The sequence below is a fragment of the Perca fluviatilis genome, chromosome 23 (assembly GCF_010015445.1).
Source record: "Perca fluviatilis chromosome 23, GENO_Pfluv_1.0, whole genome shotgun sequence".
NCBI classification, from domain to species: domain Eukaryota; kingdom Metazoa; phylum Chordata; class Actinopteri; order Perciformes; family Percidae; genus Perca; species Perca fluviatilis.
The window spans coordinates 27,553,663-27,573,530 of record NC_053134.1 but is presented as its reverse complement, the minus strand read 5'-3'; the positions used below and the strand labels follow the sequence as shown (position 1 = coordinate 27,573,530).

General features: G+C 40.8%; 1 protein-coding gene across 2 annotated transcripts in view; it reads left to right on the top strand.

Annotated features, from left to right (window-relative positions):
• The window catches only part of caprin2 (caprin family member 2), a 38,985-nt gene extending 26,378 nt beyond the window's left edge, over window positions 1-12,607 (top strand). Inside the window, exons 17-21 of one of the 2 annotated variants that reach the window (XM_039791015.1) lie at window positions 3,375-3,519; window positions 3,620-3,796; window positions 3,995-4,056; window positions 6,748-6,802; window positions 11,344-12,607. In XM_039791015.1, the coding sequence (XP_039646949.1) occupies window positions 3,375-3,519; window positions 3,620-3,796; window positions 3,995-4,056; window positions 6,748-6,802; window positions 11,344-11,921 (1,017 nt within the window). In that variant the 3' untranslated portion in view covers window positions 11,922-12,607. The remainder of the gene's footprint in view (window positions 1-3,374; window positions 3,520-3,619; window positions 3,797-3,994; window positions 4,057-6,747; window positions 6,803-11,343) is intronic. The other variant, XM_039791014.1, reaches the window with a different exon arrangement.
• Window positions 12,608-19,868: the final 7,261 nt, after the last annotated feature.

Sequence of the window (19,868 nt, the reverse complement as noted above, 5' to 3'; positions counted from 1 at the left end):
GGCTCGGTCTTTATGTATCTGGATACCTTATGACATCTGGTATTACAAAGCTGCTTGACCCTTAGTCTCGCATTGCCAGACCTATCTCCACAGCGCTGCGGAGGAAGGTCTGGCAACAGGAGCATACACTCCTGGATGGGAGAAAACTGTCAGGGGTTGTTTGCATTTCTTTAACCCAATCACCATCATCTTGGGCGGCGCTAAGCTCCGTACACAGTCAGTGGTTCTGCAAAATGGTCTCGGGATGGAACTTGTAACAGTAATCAAGTCAAATAACGCAGTGCTGCAGAGGACTTGCAGAGGTTTTATGTCCCAAGGGTAACATTACAACACTAGTTGTAATGAAAGTGTCGAAACTTTGTGTGTGGTTCCTTAACCAATCGGCGCGCAGCTCATCTAAATATTCATGAGCATACCATATTTGGAAGAAAAGTTGTCGTTCCAAATAGAGCCATTACATAGGGATGCATAAGGGCCAAAAAAAAGCACCTGGGACATTTTCACCCCAACCAATGTTACATACCCCATTAGGAGACCTTAAGGAACAGTGTGAAATACCCTATATCAGTGGTTCTCAAACTTTTTCGGTCATTCCCCACTTTGGACAAGGGGGAATTTTCAAGCCCCACCTGCCCTCATCGCCCCAACACAATGCTAATGAAATACGCAGCAAGCTTAAAATGTTCCAATTTATTGAAGTAACAACTATCTACATCAAATAACAGCAAGTTCAAAAAGAAAATAAAAGTGCAGCTGTGTCAAAATTTGTATCAAGTTCAAAAATAGAAAATAAATAAAAGTGCCACTTTGCAATCTGTTAAAAAAAGAAAAGAAGAGAAATCCATTTGGCAAGACAGGTCTATTCTCCCTGCACTAGTGGCTGCAATGAGCCTGTTTTGCATTGCACAATTTCGGGGGTGATCGGTCTAATAAGCGGCAAAACACAGCTATAAGGATGGTTTGCTCTCACACGCGCTGCATTTATAGACACACACACACACACACACACACACACACACACACACACACACACACACACGCACGCAGTCACTCTCTAGTCTAGTGGAGGCGGGTATGGCTGCAGCCTGGAGCGTATCCAACGGTAAATTCAGAGGGTCAAAAATACGAAATCGAATTATTTTCCAGATTGATTCACGGGTAAATCCACGGGCGTCAGTTTGCTTTGAAATGTGCTGGGGACAGACTCATTTGGAAGTACATTTCCAGAAGTGCTGGGTACAATGACTCATACTTTTTTTTTTTTTTTCTCTCTTTCGCGCAGGTCACGTTTGAAAGACGCTATCCTGTAGCTTACTAATGAATAAAAACGTGGTTTAATGTAGGTAAACAATGATCAATGATAACCAAATTTCCCTCTCATATTGCTCCTCATAACCACTGAAAACTGTCAAAAAATCGAACCCAAAGTCCTATTATTATGGACGTTATCTGACGCGTTTCTGCTTCACATTCTCAGCAGGGCAGCGGAGCGGCTGTGGGTTGACTCCCAACGGTTCTCATGGGCTTTATAAGTCCTAACATGAAAAAGCTTCCCGTGGTTTAATATACCTAAACAACCATCAATCATCACCACATTTCTGGTTCGATTTTTTTGACAGTTTTCAGTGGTTATGAGGGAGTTTCTGTGATAATCATTGATCAGTGATCAATGATTACCACACAAGCTTACAAGCTTTTTCCTCGTCATAGACGCCAATGAAGAAGAAAATGTTAATGTAAGATAACTTATAATCGTTGGATTTCGGTTTAGTTCTTTTGACAGGCTTAAGTGTTAATTACAAGATATGGCCATGATAAATTTGGTGATCATTGATCGTTGTTGAGGAACATTAAACCACGTTAAGCTTTTTCACGTTAAGCAGAATGTCCCGACAGGCAGCGTGGTGAACAGATGCGTGCAGCCAGCGCAGCAGCAGAGGGCTGTGGGGATAGAGATTGCTGTGGATTTTTGGGCATCTTTTTTTTGGCAGAATTCTATGTATTAGTAATAAAGTAGTAAAGTATTTTATTCCAGACGCCAGCTTTAATTTTGAAAAGCTCGGGGACTGCACCAGGCGGGATGGCATGAGACGGGTCGGCATGACATGGGACGCTCCAGGCTGCAGCCATAGTCTTGGTCTAGTGCGCGGGCTTGCTCTAGATTTCGGGAGATCGGATGTCATTTGCGGGCGTCAAGGAGCCGCTATCAATATGCGGGAGACTCCCGGAACTTCCGGAACAGTTGGGATTTCTGGATAAAGATATAAAGGCATAAAAACGAAAATTTCCTCCCGTCTGGCGCGCCCCACCTGTCAGGTCTCTATTCCCCACCAGTGGGGCGCGCCCCACACTTTGAGAACCGCTGCCCTATATAATCATTCACCCCTTTTAAACAAGTTCTGTGTCATGGCAGTGTGGGCCACTCTTCCATCATTGGGCCACTTGGGAGGTCGAAGTTGACCTTAAAGGTACATTTTTTTTTTTTTTTTTTGGGTTTTAGAACATTGAAAAAAAATCTTAGATGCGGAGTAATATGTATTGGGCAAAGGAATTAGAATTCATAGCCATATATGGTTGTTGTCATGGCTTGATTTTTATAAATGTCCTTAATCAACAACAAATCAAACAAATGTGAGCACAGAAGCTTAAACAAATTACATGTGGTCACTCAAGATGCATTCTGATGCCAGATGTGAACTAATGCGTGTGGAATTTGTACATATAAATGAATGTCTGTTACGTTCAAGCCCTTGCCAACGTGTTCTCACAGTGCTGATTGAGCCTAGCTCTTATACAAGAACGATGCCGATACAGCTTGTTTTACTCAAAATGAGACGTTAACTCGACAACAACTTTCTCACGCAGTAGACAGTGCCATCAACCAACCTTGCTAACTTACACTTACAGTTCTTCACGTCTTTTGGTGTTTTAAGCCCCAACGTCTCCTTCCAGGCAGCGCTGCCTGGAAGGCGGCGCTGCCTGGAAGGCACTAGGATTAGGCAATGGTTATGGTTAGGTGCCTTGAAGTCAACTGTCGCAGCGCTGCCTGGAAGGAGACGTTGGGGCTTAAAAACACCATTGAGCGTTCTTCACAGCATAGCTGCTTATTCTGGCTCTTGGATTGGTTACATGGTATGTCAGTCTACCTGTATTACCCAATACCTTGACAGGCAGGGTTGAAAGACCCTAACTACACAGCTTTGAATCAGACTGCTTTAGTTTTTGTGTAAGAAGTCTTACCGCCAGAGGGGAGGGGAGACAAGTTCCACACCCCAGCTTCAACTAGAGGTAGATGCAATCTGAACAGAAGCTTGCAGTCAGTCTGCAAGCTTCTTTAATAGACTTTTTATTTTTTTATTTTTTCCTCACTGTAGGTCTTCAAGGCGAATGCCTCTTTACCTCAAAATGGGGAATTGAACTACAAACCAGATTCTGCAGTTTTCAATGAACCCAGGTACAGCAATGCCAGTACCCAAACACCACCGGAGATGGCTCCCTCAGAAGACGAACTACAGCTGGGTAGGGTGATCAAATGTTTGTTCCTAAACTCAACTGGCATTGGCTGAATGGTCAACAGCCTGTTGTCTGAGACCCATTTCTTGCTGCATCGTCGCTCTAGTGTACCAGGCAGATTATACGGTGGGTAATGGAGGACCGATCTTCCTGTCCCCTGGCCAATCAAGTGGAAGCGTGGGTCGTCCTGGCCAGTCGTACTACACCAGAGGATCTGTGAGAGGTATGGCACGTGGCGCCAAGGGACTGGCACAAACCTTTCGCTCTTCTGGTTGGCATCGAGGTATCTATCAACTTTCCTTTTCCTCTTTTGGGGTTTTCAACACTTCTGCATTTCCTTCCTCCTTCTGCATTTCCTCCTATTTTTTGCTAAATATCTGTTCAGGATCAGGTGTTGTAGGGTGGCATCTTGGCTAAAGTTTGGCTAAAATGGATCTGACTGAGTTAGTTCTGAAGCTTACCATTGATATCTATTCCTTAGGAGGATCCTACCTCCCACAGACTAATCTAAGGGACTCTGGACCTGTCCTCTATGCTGCTAGAGTAAGTGAATAATTCACGGTGTTCTCGATTTAGTAGTTGTACTGTATTTACTTTGGGGCTGAGGAAAGTAACTGACTAATTAAATTTTATTTATAGTATCAAATCATAACAGTTATCTCGAGACACTTTACAGATAGAGTAGGTCTAGACCACACTCTATAAATTCCAAAACCCCAACAATTACAGTAATTCCCTCAAGAGCAAGCATTAGCAGTGGCTATTGCGACAGTGGCGAGGAAAAACTCCCTTTTAGGAAGAAACCTCAGCAGACCCAGACTCTTGGTAGGCGGTGTCTGACGGGCCGGTTGGGGGTGATGAACAGTGGCAATAATAGTCACATTAAAGCTAATGGAACAGTGACTTCAAAGGTCATCACTAATGCCTCTCATACACTAGAATACTTTGAGCAGACCTTTTGAAAAGACTAAAATCTGGCCCCATCTAAAGATAATCCTCTAACTGTCATATGTGAAGACTAGAGATCTTGCAGGGTCCCAAATTGCAACACTACAACTAGATTTGTTTTGAAAAATGTAACTAAGGTGGCTAGCTACTGCTAGCATTAGCTGCTTAATGGAAAGTTTGCAGATTTTCTGGCAGCTTCCATGTATGAATGTGGAACTGTGAATGTGATCATGGTGTTCCTGCAAAAGAGACTTCCTCTCAGTGAACCTTCCCTGAAGGTAAAAAAAAAAAACTGAACAGCCAAACTGTCCATTGTACACATCCATGAGTTTACAGTTCCAGCTTCAACTGATTTTCTTATGCAATTAGGGCTATGCAATAATTCAATGGTAAATTATGGTCTTTCAATAAAATCTTATTGTGAGGAAATCATATTTCGAGGGAAAGTGATACATAATTATGTCCTCAATTGATAACCAGCACATACTAATATTTCAAAAAAATCTGAAATATTTAAAGAGAACGTTACGGTTTTGTTTTTACATCACTACTCAGTGAAATATAATAAACTGGACTATGAATGGCAACCTTCTGGTCACAAGCTTCTCCAACCTTTCAGCTCCATGTCCCCAGAACACAACTGTGCATATAGTATACAAAATTAGGCTTAGCCATGTGGTTATTTCATGACAACTAAATTACAAGAAAACATTCTGTCAATTCAATATTTTATTTATAGTATCAATTCATAACAAGAGTTATCTAAAGACACTTTACAGATAGAGTAGGTCTAGACCACACTGTATAATTTACAAAGCCCCAACAATTCCAGTAATCTCATGATATATTGTTATCGAACTATGAAATGACCTATGTCTGGATAGAAGACTTGGGCCATATTGCCCAGCCCTATATGCAGTGACGGATTATAAGCAACTTAGTGCAGTGGTTTAGAAAATGTGGCTAAATTGACTGAACAACCTGTCTGATCATTTGACTGCTCATTGCCTTTTTCTCTATTTTGGTCAATAAAAGGTTATCACAACAGTTGCAACTGAGGCCTATTGTCATAGTTTTGGCAATCGTTGATAATTAAGCAGAATTATTATAAACTAATGCTGGGACGATATGCTTTTGTCCCGATTCAATTCCTTCACAATACATGGGTGCCGATTCACTTTGTATTGTGGTTTTTCATTTATTGCGATTGTAGAAGTATTGCGATTTTTAATTTTTTAATTTTTTTTTCTTTTAACAAAAACAAAAGTTGAATAATAAACTTCTAGAGACAATATATCATGAGACCTTTCCAAAAACAAATGTCAGTCAGTCTGACATTTATTTCATTTGTAAATAAGAACATAACATGGATTTTCTGCATTCGGTCAAAAAATGGATACGATTTAGTCGCAGACAGCAGTACCGTATTAACACAAAATATTTAGGTCAATCATTGGTGTAAAGAAGAGAGGGGGGGAAAAAATCCCAATTCTAGGGAAAATATTTTTTCTGTTTTTCCCACCCCAGCTATGTCTTCAAAACTGAAAGTACCAGGTTTCTAGTATGTAATGTAGATTAGCATGCTACAGGCAACTGCATACTGTGTTAAATTAACTGTGTTAAAGGTTAATTTTGGGGTTTTCAACCTGGACCCTATTTCCCCTGCATGTGTCTAAGTGACTAATGTGAACAAAATTTTTTGAAATTTTCCCGCTTGTCTCTACGACATATAACAGACAGCCAGCATTATTAGATCTTGGTAGAAGCGTGCTGCGTGCTTATTGGCTCGCTGACGCTGATGAGATTTGCTCCTTAGGTATTTAAATTTGGTATTGAATGATGAGGCACTTATTCGAAACTCAAAACTAAGGAGGCAATTCGATCGGTGCCTAAAGTCCAATTTGGTACTCTAGTGGGTTTAGCGATAGCTATCTTGGGAGTGTTGCATGTTAAACATGAAGGATCTTACTCTTTGATAACAATAAACACTTAGAACAATCTGAGCATGTCAGTGGGAAAACTAACTTTTCAGTAAGTTACTAGTAAATTGAAGGTGCGCATTTGCCCATTAACGTTACATTGTGGCTGGTTTCACCGCTGCCGACTGCAGCAGTCTCTCTTAATACTGAACCAATGTCAAAGAGTGTTGTTCCATCAGTCACTTAGACACAAATGTAGGAAAATGGGGTCCAGTTTGAAAATGGGGTCCAGTTTGAAAAAACAAAACAAGTTACCCTTAAAGTCCACTCGGTCTGTTTTTGTAGTTCCTCTGTGGTATTTTCTCAGGATTCTGGATATCAACACAGCTATAGACGTGGAGGAGGAAGGCGTCACTCGAGTGGTAAGAACACAAGTACTAGCTCTAAACTGTGATATTTTATTTTTGAATTTATTTTGAATTTTTTTATATTTAACTCGTTAAAAAAAAATAACAATTAACGCAGCTGTGTTTGTTTACTTCATGTTGCGGCTGAGAAACTTAATATGTCTACATAACAGCAGGCGGCGCTACTCTGTATTGTTGCCCAAGTAATGAAAACCGGCAGCTGATTGGACGAACGCGTCACATGGGTTTGTTTTCTCCGTAAATTCAAAGCCAGACTGTCATGGCGGCTCGTTCAGAATACGATCTCATGTTGTACTAAAATAGTTCACCGAAACATGTTTCTGAAAACATTTTAAGCGAGAAATAGGCCATGCAGTTGCTGAATCTGTCTTCATTTCAGATCAACAAAGGTCAGTTTAGAAGATTTTCGTCAGATTTTGAGAGACTCTAGTCACCTCATTCCGCTCGCCATTTCCGGGTGAGTCCCGACTGCCCTGCCGCCGACTGAACATAGGCTCGTTGGAGATGAACTGCGTCTCGCCTGTAAAGTAGACGAGAGCAGGCGACAGCAGCCGGGGGCGGTGACAAAAATCTGCTCTCAAGTCGGACAGTTTCTAGCCGTTTCCAGCAGCCTTCAGCAGGACTAAGCCAAATTGTTGCTGCTGCTGTTCTGAACTTAGCAGAACCTTTCCTTGTTTGTTTTTTTCTAAGTAAAGTGATTTAGCATTTAAATATCCATTATTACAAGCTTCAGTCTCAATTTAAAAAAGCGATTAATCGCGGTAAATTACAAATTGTGCAATTAATTTTTTTTAATCAATTGACAGCCCTAGTATACACATACATACATACACACAGCTCTGAGGATTGTAAAACATAAGAATGGGCAATGCAAATGGTGCTAGAATAAAGAATTATTAATATAACTAGTTGCTTATTATCTGAGGTAGGTGGATATGACTGTATGTACAGTGTATTTGACAGATTTACATGTTTAACACTATTGGATATGTAATTTATTGAAAGGTGGATGCCTGGTGTTGTAAGGTCATTGCCAGCTCTTTCTCCACAGCGCTATGGAGTAAAGTCTGGCTACACCACGCATGCATTCGGTTTGCAATTCCAGTAACCAAACACAATCGTTTTGGGCAGAGCTAAGATCCAGAAGCAGCCACAGAACAGTGGCTCTGCAAAATCGTCTTGGGAAGGAACTTGTTTTTGTGGAACATTTGCAAGGAAGTTAACTCTTCACACAATACAAAAATGTGATATTTCAATTGGCTGGATACAGGGTTAAACGTCATTTAACGCTGCATGTACTTCGTCCACAGCAGTTTCACCAATCGGTCCCAAATGTCAAACCGTAAATGTCAAACCTATTCTTTGTAAACCCTTGACAATCATTCCCCGAAAGAACTAATCCGGCCTACCTTGTTGCATGATCCAAATTTTCTTCAAAACCTCTAGCGCATGAGCCACGCGCTGGATGTCAGACAATTCTCCTGGAACGTAGGATCATTTGTTGATCCAGACTACACAGGGATTGATCCTGACACTATGGACTATGACAGCCTGTGGGAAGAAAATGTTCTTGTGTCTGGTTGTTTTGTCAAACGGTGTTCTATAGCGCCTATTAAAGGAGAAACCCTAAAATGGTGTCCGTGGTGGGTCTGACTCTGGAGGTGTATACTTCCTGGATGGAGGGCAGGCTGGCACCAATGATTTTTCTCTGCGGTCCTCACTATCTGTTGCAGTCTGTTCCGGTTTGGTATAGTGATGGATGTGCAGAGAACAGACTGGATGATTGCACTATAGATACTGGATCAGCAGCACCTGAGCTGGAATAGGAAGTTCTGGCATCTAGGGACATCACTTCAGGTCCTGAGAGATCGTGGATCCCAGAAACTTGAAGAATTCCACTGTAGACCGTGTTTAAAAACGGTGATGGGGGGCTCACCCTGAAGTCCACTGTCATGGAAATGTCCATGAGACTCAATGGGTACTGTAGTATTTCCAAAATTCAGTTTGGAGTAATAAGGTACAATAATAAGTTTGTATTTTATAGAGCAGAAACTGGGGTGAATGCTGCGACCTACGGTGAGTTTGGCGTCCTTGTGTAATTTTGTTTTTAATGTTTATATTTTTTGTTTTTCCTTCAAAAGGTATAAAACACTTTTTTTGTCGTAGCAACATTGCACAGATGCTAAAAGCAATGTTTGTTTTATATTTTAGTGGTTAAGTAATTATTGGAGCCTTCAAGGCCTTATCCTTTAATCATGTCGGTTTGTAAAATGTGCATCAAAATGGATACTTAATTTAACTGCAGACCAAATCAGCTACGGGTACAAATAAAGGAACCTGAATGCATTTAGTATCAAACTGTTGGAAGTTCCCCAAATAGAATTCAGTGGCTTGGTGCGCTATCCTCAGGTGCCTCCTTTTCAAACTAAAGTAGCAGCCATTTGTCGGAACCAAAGTGAATGTCATAGATGTAGTTCGACACAAAGAGCCAGAAAAATACAGTTCTCAGTTTGCCAACGATTGGAAGATAGATTTGTAACATTGAACTCTGGCTTTTGCTGGACATCCCTTTTCTAAAGCGGTTTTTAAACCTATAGTTTACTCTGGTCTTACAGCGGATGAGTTGGTAAATGTGTTGCATTTTTTTCCTTTTGGTTCAGTTCAGAAGGTCCTATCTGTCCAAATGTCAAGAAGGCTGCATACTTCGCTGCTAAACCAGACCCAAATTCATTCTCTGGCTATCTGCTTGCATAATTGGGTGTTAAAACCTCAGTTTGGCTGAATGTGCGGTGAACAGAGATGGCAAAAGTACTCACTTCCCGTACTTAAGTAGAAGTACAGATACTTGTGTTAAAAAATACTCTAAAAGTAGAAGTACTGATTTAACTGCTTTACTTAAGTAAAAGTAACAAAGTACAGGCTTTGAAATGTACTTAAAGTATAAAAGTAAAAGTAGCCTTGCGAATGACAACCACTTTTTATGCAAAGCTACCTGGACCACACACGTTACTAGAGTGCAAGATGAGAAACTTCAGTGGACATAAAAACCAGGCTCTTTATATGCCATTGTCTACATTTTAAATGGATGTCTGCCAAACATCACATATATGATTATTGTGACAGAGACTGGGACTCCAGCTTAATAAGATTCTGACTGAGTAGCAAGATATGAATTCAATTGTGATTCTGTGAGAATTCACAGATCCAGTTTCTCTTTTTTTAATCTTCCCCTTAACATTTAAAGGAATCTACATGTATGTGTGTGTGCTCAAATATAGAAAGAAAATAAAGGATACAATATGAATTACTAAACATAGATTAATTAAGAAGTTCCCCATACTTTTAGAGTTACACAGCACTGGCCAGGAGTCATACTTGATGCCTCCTAGCCTATCTCAAACATCTCTCTCAGATAAGGCCAGGGATGATTGGGAATGTCTTGCTGCTTGTCTGCCTAATCTCTGGGATCTCTGTTTTCTTCATTTTCAATCATGTCGCCGTCCATACTACTAGTGCTAACGTTACCACCATCAAGCTGCAATTATTTGCTGCAAATGAATGCAGAATGCGGCCGAATCTGTCAGGTCGTCTTGTAGTGGTGCGTTACATGCAACGTAGCCTACAGTATATTCCCATCCAATTAGATTGAATTCGGTATTGATCACGTGAAAAATAATAACTGTAACTCCAGTGAAATTATTTGAAACTTGCTAGTGAGGACTAGATTAGGACCGTATTTAAAGCTGATGCTGGTTTCAAACTTCGCCCCCCCCCCCCCAGGTGTGTCTGTAAAACACGGACAGAGACAACTTCTCTCTTTTGATGCTTTACAAGCAACGTGAGACCTAGCTAACAGGTGAAGAACACAAACAACTAAATCACTAGCTAACCTACTGTAACTGTGCAGGAACTATAGACCAATACAACAACAGGCTTAAATGAACTGACAACATAAGTTATACGACTTACAGTTCTCAAGGACGCACACACACAATCTCAACTGATTATCCTCCGGACAGCAGTCTCTCTTTTTTTCTCACTTTTTTCTGTGTGGTGCACGCGCCCGCTCGCGGTGTGAGGCGCGTGTCCGCGATATTGTCCGACATTACGACCTCTTGTACAAAACTAAAGTAACGAGCCAAATTTTTAAATGTAAGGAGTAGAAAGTGCCGATATTAGTGTTAAAATGTAAGGAGTAAAAGTAAAAAGTCGCCACAAAAAATAGTAAAGTAGAAATATCCGAAAAATCTACTTAAGTACAGTAACGAAGTATTTGTACTTCGTTACGTCCCATCTCTGGCGGTGAATGCCTTTTTAGTTTGTTCAGATCAAAGTTGAGTCCTGTCCCCACCTCCACCTTTGGTCTGCAGCCAAGTAAGACTGCTGTGTTCACATCTGCTCAAACTAAGCATACCAAGAGGAAAGCAAACCTTCTGATTCAACCAGACTAAACGCAATTTTGAAACCCCCCTGTACTACACAGAGTCCACGTTGTTCATTCCTAATCTGCTTTTTGTCTCGACCCCCCCCCGCAGCAACCTGGAGTGACTCTTCCCAGGTGAGCACCCCAGACAGGGAGGGAACGTTTACAATTGTGGGTCATGACTCTGGTCATGGGGATTCCCTGTCGGTTTCCACCGTGGATGTCCCTCTCACTCCCCACGGCCACCATCACGCCCTGCTTCCCATGCAACTCTACCCGCTCTCCCAGCCGATGAGAGTGGCCTTCAACGCCTCTCGCACTGCCAACTTTGCCCCAGGCAACCTCGACCAGCCCATAGTGTTCGACCAGCTGCACAGCAACCTAGGGGAGATGTACGACACCCACATCGGCCGCTTCACTTGCCCCGTCAATGGAACCTATGTCTTTATCTTTCACATTCTGAAGCTTGCCATCAATGTGCCCCTCTACATTAACCTCATGCGCAACGAAGAGGTGATGGTGTCAGCGTACGCCAACGATGGAGCCCCAGATCATGAGACGGCCAGCAACCACGCCATCCTGCCACTCTTCCAAGGAGATCAGGTGTGGCTCCGGTTGCATCGTGGTGCCATCTATGGCAGCACCTGGAAGTACAGCACCTTCTCCGGCTTCCTGCTGTACCAGGATTGAACTTTTGGTCAAACAAATGGCTCTCTTCTTCCAGTGTGTGGACGGTTTACTTTGTACTAAATGGTGATTTAAACTGACATTTCAGTTTTGTGGTCGGGCTGCATGGCAATGGCCTTTTCACCATAAAGCTCATTCATAAATAAGTTGTCAGTTGCCAAATGATATGATCTGTCCTCTCAGCCATTATCTATATTTGAAATGGGGACTGTGACTACTTGACATAAACCAAATGTAAGATTCCATATGAATGTATACATGATGGTGGTGCTCCCTGTGAATAAGTATAACTGATAACCTGTCATCTTGCTGTGAATCAACCCGTAGTATATCACCTGTTCAGCCCACAGGTCACTTATTTCAGTGAGCACTCCAATGCAATGTTGTGAATTTGTGCCTTGTTTTCTGATTGGCTTTGGATGACTGACCAGATGTTAAATGGCTAATGAACTGAATTATTGGCTGGTTTATCCGATGAATAATAGTTGACCCTACTGTCGCTTGTTGCTGGGCTCCTATGCATTCAGTCTCGCCTTACTGTATGTGAAGCTGAGAAAGGAAAGATTGTGTTCTTGGTGGTGGGTATGGTGTTAAAACACTTAAGGCCAAATTGTTGCACTAACAGACTACTGTGGAGAGATGGAAGTGGTTCCTTGATGTGCCTAAATAAAAGACTCTGTGAAGTTTGAGTGCTTAATCTTTTTTTAATTGGGATGGAAGATGGGTGTCCTGTTTAAATTAGACATGCATCGGTTAATTTCAACTGTCCATTTACTTTGTTGACGTATTCCAAGCACTGGGGCTGTAGGCCTTTTTAGTGTTCATGTTTTGAAAGGGCTGCAAAGCTAAAAATCTTAAATTTCCGTACTGCAGTAGAAACAAATTTTGTCAAAGCATTGCTCAACATGATAATCTCAGGGCCTCATTTATCAACCTTGCGTACAAACGTGCACATGTAATGTGTAAGAACATTATCTTGCAAAGTGTGGAATTTACCAATGTGTACTTGCACTTCGGAATGTGTGTAATTATAAGCACAGCTCTGGCCCTGCTTAGGAACGGAATCTAGGTAGAATAGAGATACTACAAATGTTTGATAAATGCAGATTTTCTTCTTTTTTTTTTTGTACAAAAGCCCATAATACATTTCATTGGTAAGACAGAATTTAGAAGCTTTTCTACGCACCGTTGATAAATGAGGGCCCTGGGTCTTAGAAACACACCAGACAAACAGGACAGAGCTAGTCATGTTAAGCCTTTTTAGATGAAAAGTGGCCTTCTGTAATAAAAAAGCGTTGCGAAATTAAAACCTTTTGGGAAAGAAATATTGATATTAAAATTGACCGCTTTAAATGGCTAACTGCTGGAATTAAATAAAAATAACCTGCAGTAAATTTATGATCTGGTTTTTAAGAATATATTGGATTATTTCCAGCCCGGTCTCATGGCAGTTCGTGATATGGTTACGTTATTGAATCTATTAAGTCGTGGACAGCACACGTAAATGTCGTTTTTTTTTTCGTGTGGCGATTACAAATTTTAAAGCAATGTATTTCAATGTGAAGCATATTTCGTGATCACAGAACGATGACGGTAGCGAGTAGTATTGATAAGGCGAAAGTCCACGTGGGGAGGTTGGTTATTCTCTCCCTAACCACAACTGTCCCGCTGTTGTCGGCGTGTCCCGCGTGTGACGGTTCTGTTCATCTTTTCCTAACCACAACCGTCCCGTTATTGTGGCGTTTCCCCGTTGTGTGCCCCTACGCCTGGGGATCGCGTCCTGCGAATGGTGGCCCATCCTGTTGTTGTGGCCGGTGTGTGGCGCCTCATTTCCCCGTTGTGTCCCCTAGAGGAGGTTCAAAAATCATGACCTGTACACGTTCAAAATTCGTGGCGTGTACACGAAATAAACGTCAAAATCGTGATCTGTACACAAATTAATAAATCAAAATAACGTGACTATTTCACGACCTGGCGTGAGACCGGGTTGATTATTTCACAATGTAGCCTATTGGTTAATATTTCTGTATCCGTTATAGTTCAATAAGCTTCACTTCATTTTGAACACTTAAAGCAGAAGTGGGTCATTGGTGTCATTGCCTGCTGTGGCTCATGGTAGAGCAGTTGGTGGTTCGATCCCCGGCCCTGCAGTCCCATGTTGAAGGGTCCTTGGGCAAGACACTGAACCCTGAATTGCCCCCGAGCACATCAGAGTGTAAATGAGTGTGAATGTTTATCTGATGAGCAGGTGGCACCTTGTACGGCAGCTCAGCCACAGTGTATGAATGGTGAATGGTTCCTGTGCTATGTGTAAGTGCTTTGAGTAGTCATTAAGACTAGAAAAGCGCTATACAAAAACAGTCCATTTACATTTACTTTGCCAGAGCAAGGCATGTTGATTGAAAAAACAAGACTGGTTTTATCGATCTTCGAGGTTGTGGGATGTTTGTCAGAGCGAGGAGAAGTGGAATCCAATAGCTACGAAGAACGCTGCACATTAAACATAGAAGAGATTTACCCGCAACATTGATTTGCCTAGATGCAGAAAAGGCGTTGATAGGGTCAATTGGGAATTCTTATAGATAACATTGGAAAATTTTTAATTTAATAAATCAATGAATCACATCTTTTTATAACTGGAGACCATCTTAGGATGGGATCACACCAGCCGTGACGCCAAATCGGGCTAGGGGCGTAAATGGCCTCTTCCCTACTTCCGACGCCCTTGCTCGGACCCTATAGGGCGTTATTTTGGTCTATTTCGGCCAAGGAAGCTGGATTGCTTTGCTGTTTTGATATTTTTAAACTATAATACTACATCCAGCAACATATATGTAGGTATTATCATAGTATGCATTTCTTTATTTAAATATTATTTTGGTCTTATTACTGGTGAACTTACAGTATGCTGTAAGACAGAACAGATATGATCAGAGTTGGGCGCATGCAAAGCCGATTTCCCACAACGCAACGCCAGAAATCATTTCAGAGAATCAGACAACGATCAGCGGGTCTTTAACGCCAGTATCGCTTCAATATACATATATATAATCTGTGGTTTTGTCACCAGCAACAACACGTTGCTCAGCTTTGTTCCAGTAAGTTATGCACCGTAATAACGTTTAAAAAAATCCGCGTGTATATATCTATGGTCCTGGCAGGCTTAAATTGACTTAACAGCGCCACCTGCTGTTGTGGAGTGCAAATTACAGGACATTTGTTAGAAAATGTACCTGCATTTGTGTGTGGATCTGAGGGCATTTGTGTGTGGATCAGCAAGGCGGAAAATTAGTGCCAAAAGTCACGTGACAGTTTTTCATACTTGTAGAATTTGTTTTGTACTTGTAGGATTTGTTTTTTGTACTTGAAAGATTTTAGTTTGTACTTGCAGGATATTTTTTGTCATTGAAGAAATAAGTTTCTTTGTATGTGTAAAACATACTGTATTTGTTTGATAGGTAGGTTTCTTATTTGCAGAACAAAATGCATTAGTTTGTGAATGATGTTTTGTATTTGCAAACCACACTGAGTTTGTTTGTGAATCGTTGGGCGTGAGTAAAGCACGTTTTGTGTGTGTGTGAGGTTTTGGCATGATTCTAACTCCATACTTATCGCGCTGATGTGACCGAGCCCGACCCGACCCCGACCATAATTTCTAAATATCTGTCCGAACCCGACCCGTCGGCCTCGATTCGGGTATCCATGCCTTATTTCAGACCCTCTTAGCAAGTTTTATTTGTAAAAAGCAACTAGCAAAAACTATTTTGCAACTTCAGGCCATCAAAAGCGAGCTCAACAGTTTTTTAACGGCTCTGAAAGTTTGAGCCAACCAGCTATGAGATGAATCGTGACCAGATAACATTTGATTTGACGCAAAATAACAATTTTAAAAAGGCACAAAAAAGGCAAAGATACAAGACTTTGTATATAATTTATCTCTACCTGTTTGAGTGTTTGTGTGTGTGTGTGGTAAACATTTCCATGGTAACAGCGAGTTCCACCAATCAGAGACGTCACTGTTATGCTTAGGATTGTGGGTAGTATTTATCCATAAGGTCACGAATAAAACATGTTTATCTTAAAACAAGTTTGATTTTATCTTAGTCTTGCTTTGCCAGACCTTCCTCCACAGGCTGCGGAGGAGGGTCTGGCTAGTCCACACATCATTCCAGGATGGGAGAAAAACGTGCTCTGGTTTATTGGCATTTCTTTAAACCAATCACAATCGTCTTGGGCGGAGCTAAGCGCCGGACAGAACCACGGTGCCTCTGCTAAATAGTCTCAGGAAGGAACTTGTTTTGGTGGAACGTGTACGTTCAAAAGTAGTTTTAGTTGTGCAACAGAAAACTCCGATTGGACAGATAGTCTAGCTAGCTGTCTGGATTTACCCTGCAGAGATCTGAGGAGCAGTTAACCATAGTCCTCACAAATCCACCAGAGTTTAGAATTTAGAACACAAAGGAAGCCCAAGGCAACATATATCCATCCTAAATCAGGGAAATCCAGCGAAATTTCCGTTGGCAACGGAACAATCCCGGAAGTGGAACGTCAAGGATATAGACTAATTTTATAAAAACTTCAAGCTTCTACAGGTGTAGAAACCTTTGTTTCACATCCTCTGAGCTCGTGGTCAGTCTACCTTGGTATGGTATGGTATTGGTATGGTTTAGACATTATGGCTGATAATCTAAATCCTTATAGAGAAAATGAATGGGATTTTCACTTCCGGGACCACACTGTTGAGCTCTACAGCACAGGGTCTCCCTCTCCTCTCGCACCGGGGGCATCAGGCAATCACCTGACCCAGCCACCAAGTTTTAATGCAAATGATGATGTGACCAATATGACAATGAGTGTATGATCTGATGGCTTTTAGAGGCTTTTGGAGCTAGTGCTAGCTATAGAGCTAGTATTTTAATTGGAAAAGAGTTGGCAAAGCTGAAGTATCTTTCTGACCCTGAGTAGCTGTAACCTGGGTGTGTTTTTCAGGGGCGGAGTTGGTGATTTAGGGGCCCTAGGCAAATGGCGCTTGGCTTTACTTTTCACCATTTCTCTTACTGGGAATGTTGGTATTGGCAGTGGTAGAAGAAGTACTCAAAACGTTTCTTTCTAAAGTAAAACTATTAACTGTTAAAAGTAAAACTAGTAAAAGCACAGTACAGGTCCTGCATTCACATGTTTACTTTAAAAGAAAAGAGAGGCATTATATCAGCACAATTACATACATTTAATGTCTAGTCAAGGTGGAGCTTTCAACTCTAATAAAATGCTGAATATTTTAATGAATAATAATAATGCATCATACATTTTAATTCTGATATTTTGTGAGTCAAATCTGAATCTGCAACATAACCAGCAACATTTCTCAGGTAAATGTAGTAGTATAATGTTTCCCTTTGAAGTAATAGTACACAGTAAGTCAGTAGTATACAGTTGGGTTGCTTTGGGGGCCTTCTCAAAGTTATTTTGGGGTACAATGGTTCTGGAGAAAGCAAATAGCAGCAACACTTCTCGCTCTAAACAGACACGTTTGAAGGAAATTTTGAAAAGGTCCCCTTGAAATAAATACATGTGGACTAATGAAATAAAGTACCCTGAAATAAAACAAATGTGTAGGCTACTTATGAAATTAAAGTCCCCTGAAATAAATAAATATTATAGGCTATATTATCCAATTTATGTATGTATATTTACATTGATTTATTTATTTATTGCCTCTTTTATTTATTTCAGGACATATTTTTTAATTTTATCAGTTTGTCAGGGACAATACATATGTTACATCATATGGCTAATCTGCAGTCCTTGTCCCTGTTTCATAAGCATATTTATAATTTATATATTTATTATTTAATGTTGAATAAAATGGCATTCCGATTCCATGATCGCTGCAGCAAAACATCTGTGAAATTGCGTTCGCTAAACCCACCAGACTCCATGTAATAAAACAGTAATTTTAGCATCATAAAATACACTTCATTCAACATCGACAGAAACAAAATAAAACTATAAAAAGCCTTTTTGGGTCGTCATTCCACTTTTCCAACCATCACAACTCTAGTTTTGGTTGAAATAAACACATAGTTTACCGATTTACATGTGAAAATATGTTTGCTCTATACACGCTAAAAGTATTGTTTTATTAAATGGAGTCTGGTGGGTTTAGCGCTAGCGACCTCAGAGCTGTTTCTGGTTAAACAGAAAGGTCTCAAAGAGGTTTAAAGGTCTATCTCTGAAGGGATCCTTTCTATAATGTTATCAGACACTTAGAATATTAATCTGAGCCTGTGAGTGGTCAGAAATGTTTTGGGGGAAAAGGGGTTTTTTTTTTTTTTTTCGTGCCGACTGCAACGTTCTTTCTTCCAGGTTGAAAAAAACGGTAGTTACCCTTTAAAGGCGGTTACACACCAACCAGATGGCCTACCGTCGGCAGAAAAGCCAGATCAGTGTCCCCAAGTTGGTCCAAAAAGTGCCTCAGGACAAACTGAAGAGACAAGACGTAATACGTCTCCATAACAGCAGGCGGCGCTAATCTGTATTCTTGCCCAAAAAATGAAAACCGGCAACTGATTGGACGAACGCGTCACGTGGGTTTGTTTTCTCCGGAAATTCAAAGCCAGACTGTCACACAGGTGTCAAAAGTATTCACATTCATTACTCAAGTAGAAGTATAGATACTAGGATTTGAAAAGACTTCTGTAGAAGTTGAAGTATCAACTCAAGCTTTTTACTCAAGTAAAAGTACTTGTTTCAAAACTACTTAAAGTATAAAAGTAAAAGTAATGTAAGGGGAAAAAAATGCCATTAAGGACAAAAGCTTAACCCGCCCCACAGGGGCCTAATAGTGCACTACCCCACCTCCACAAAAAAACATTTTTCTAAAGGCCATATTGACTATGTTATATTAAAATCATACCTGCATTCTCAGAAGGGCTGAAAAATGTGACATCTCTTTCTTTCTCTCACCATTTAAAAAAGAAGCACCTTGTTCAATTGTATCTGTCTGTTCAAAAATATAAAACAATAAAAAGTTGATCTAAAAAAAAAAAGGAGCACAGGGCGACATTAAAGAACGGCTTGTATATTGCTAAGGCCACAGGGTAAAAATTAAATGATTTATTAAAAATGTAACAATCACTTATAAGATAAGATAAGATAAGATAAGCCTTTATTGTCTCCCATAGGAGAAATTTGTCTTGGGCACTCGAGAGAACAAAATGGCGACACATCACGCATAACACACAATAAACATACAGTTAACCAACTTACAACATAGTCACACATTTCCTCATGCTTCAATAAACAACGAATAACACACGAACAAACAACCCCCCCCCCCCAACAACACAGCCTCCCCCTTGAATTACACAAATGTTTAGATAATGATTGCACATTTCCCGTTAACTCATACTGTGGTGAATAACTTCTATATTGCACACTGCCCCATTGCATAATACCATGTCAAATATAACAGCAAATTATGCAACAGTACCCTATCATTGCACATCCTATAACCTCGATGTTCAGTACCAAGTCTTATATAGTAATAGTCATACATAAATCACTGCAGCCAACAGACGCAGACACACACACAACACAGACATACACACTCTATCTGTTATTATTCATTAATTTGATTGCAAGCGGCACAAATGAAAATTTGTACCTGTTAAGCTTACAGTTTGGTAACCTGTACCTTCTGCCTGAAGGCATCAGCTCAAACTGACTATACAGGACATGATTTGGGTCGTTGATGACTTTGAGACCCTGTTTCCTCACCGCCTCCTCAAAAAGCTCCTGAAGAGGAGTTGGTGGCATTTGGCCAATTATTTTGCCAGCCCTTATTATCAATTTTTGTAGCTGTGATTTTTAGTTTAACGGACAGGTTACCGAACCAAGCCATCATACCATAACGAACAATAGATTCAATGGCTGCCTTGTAAAACAGTA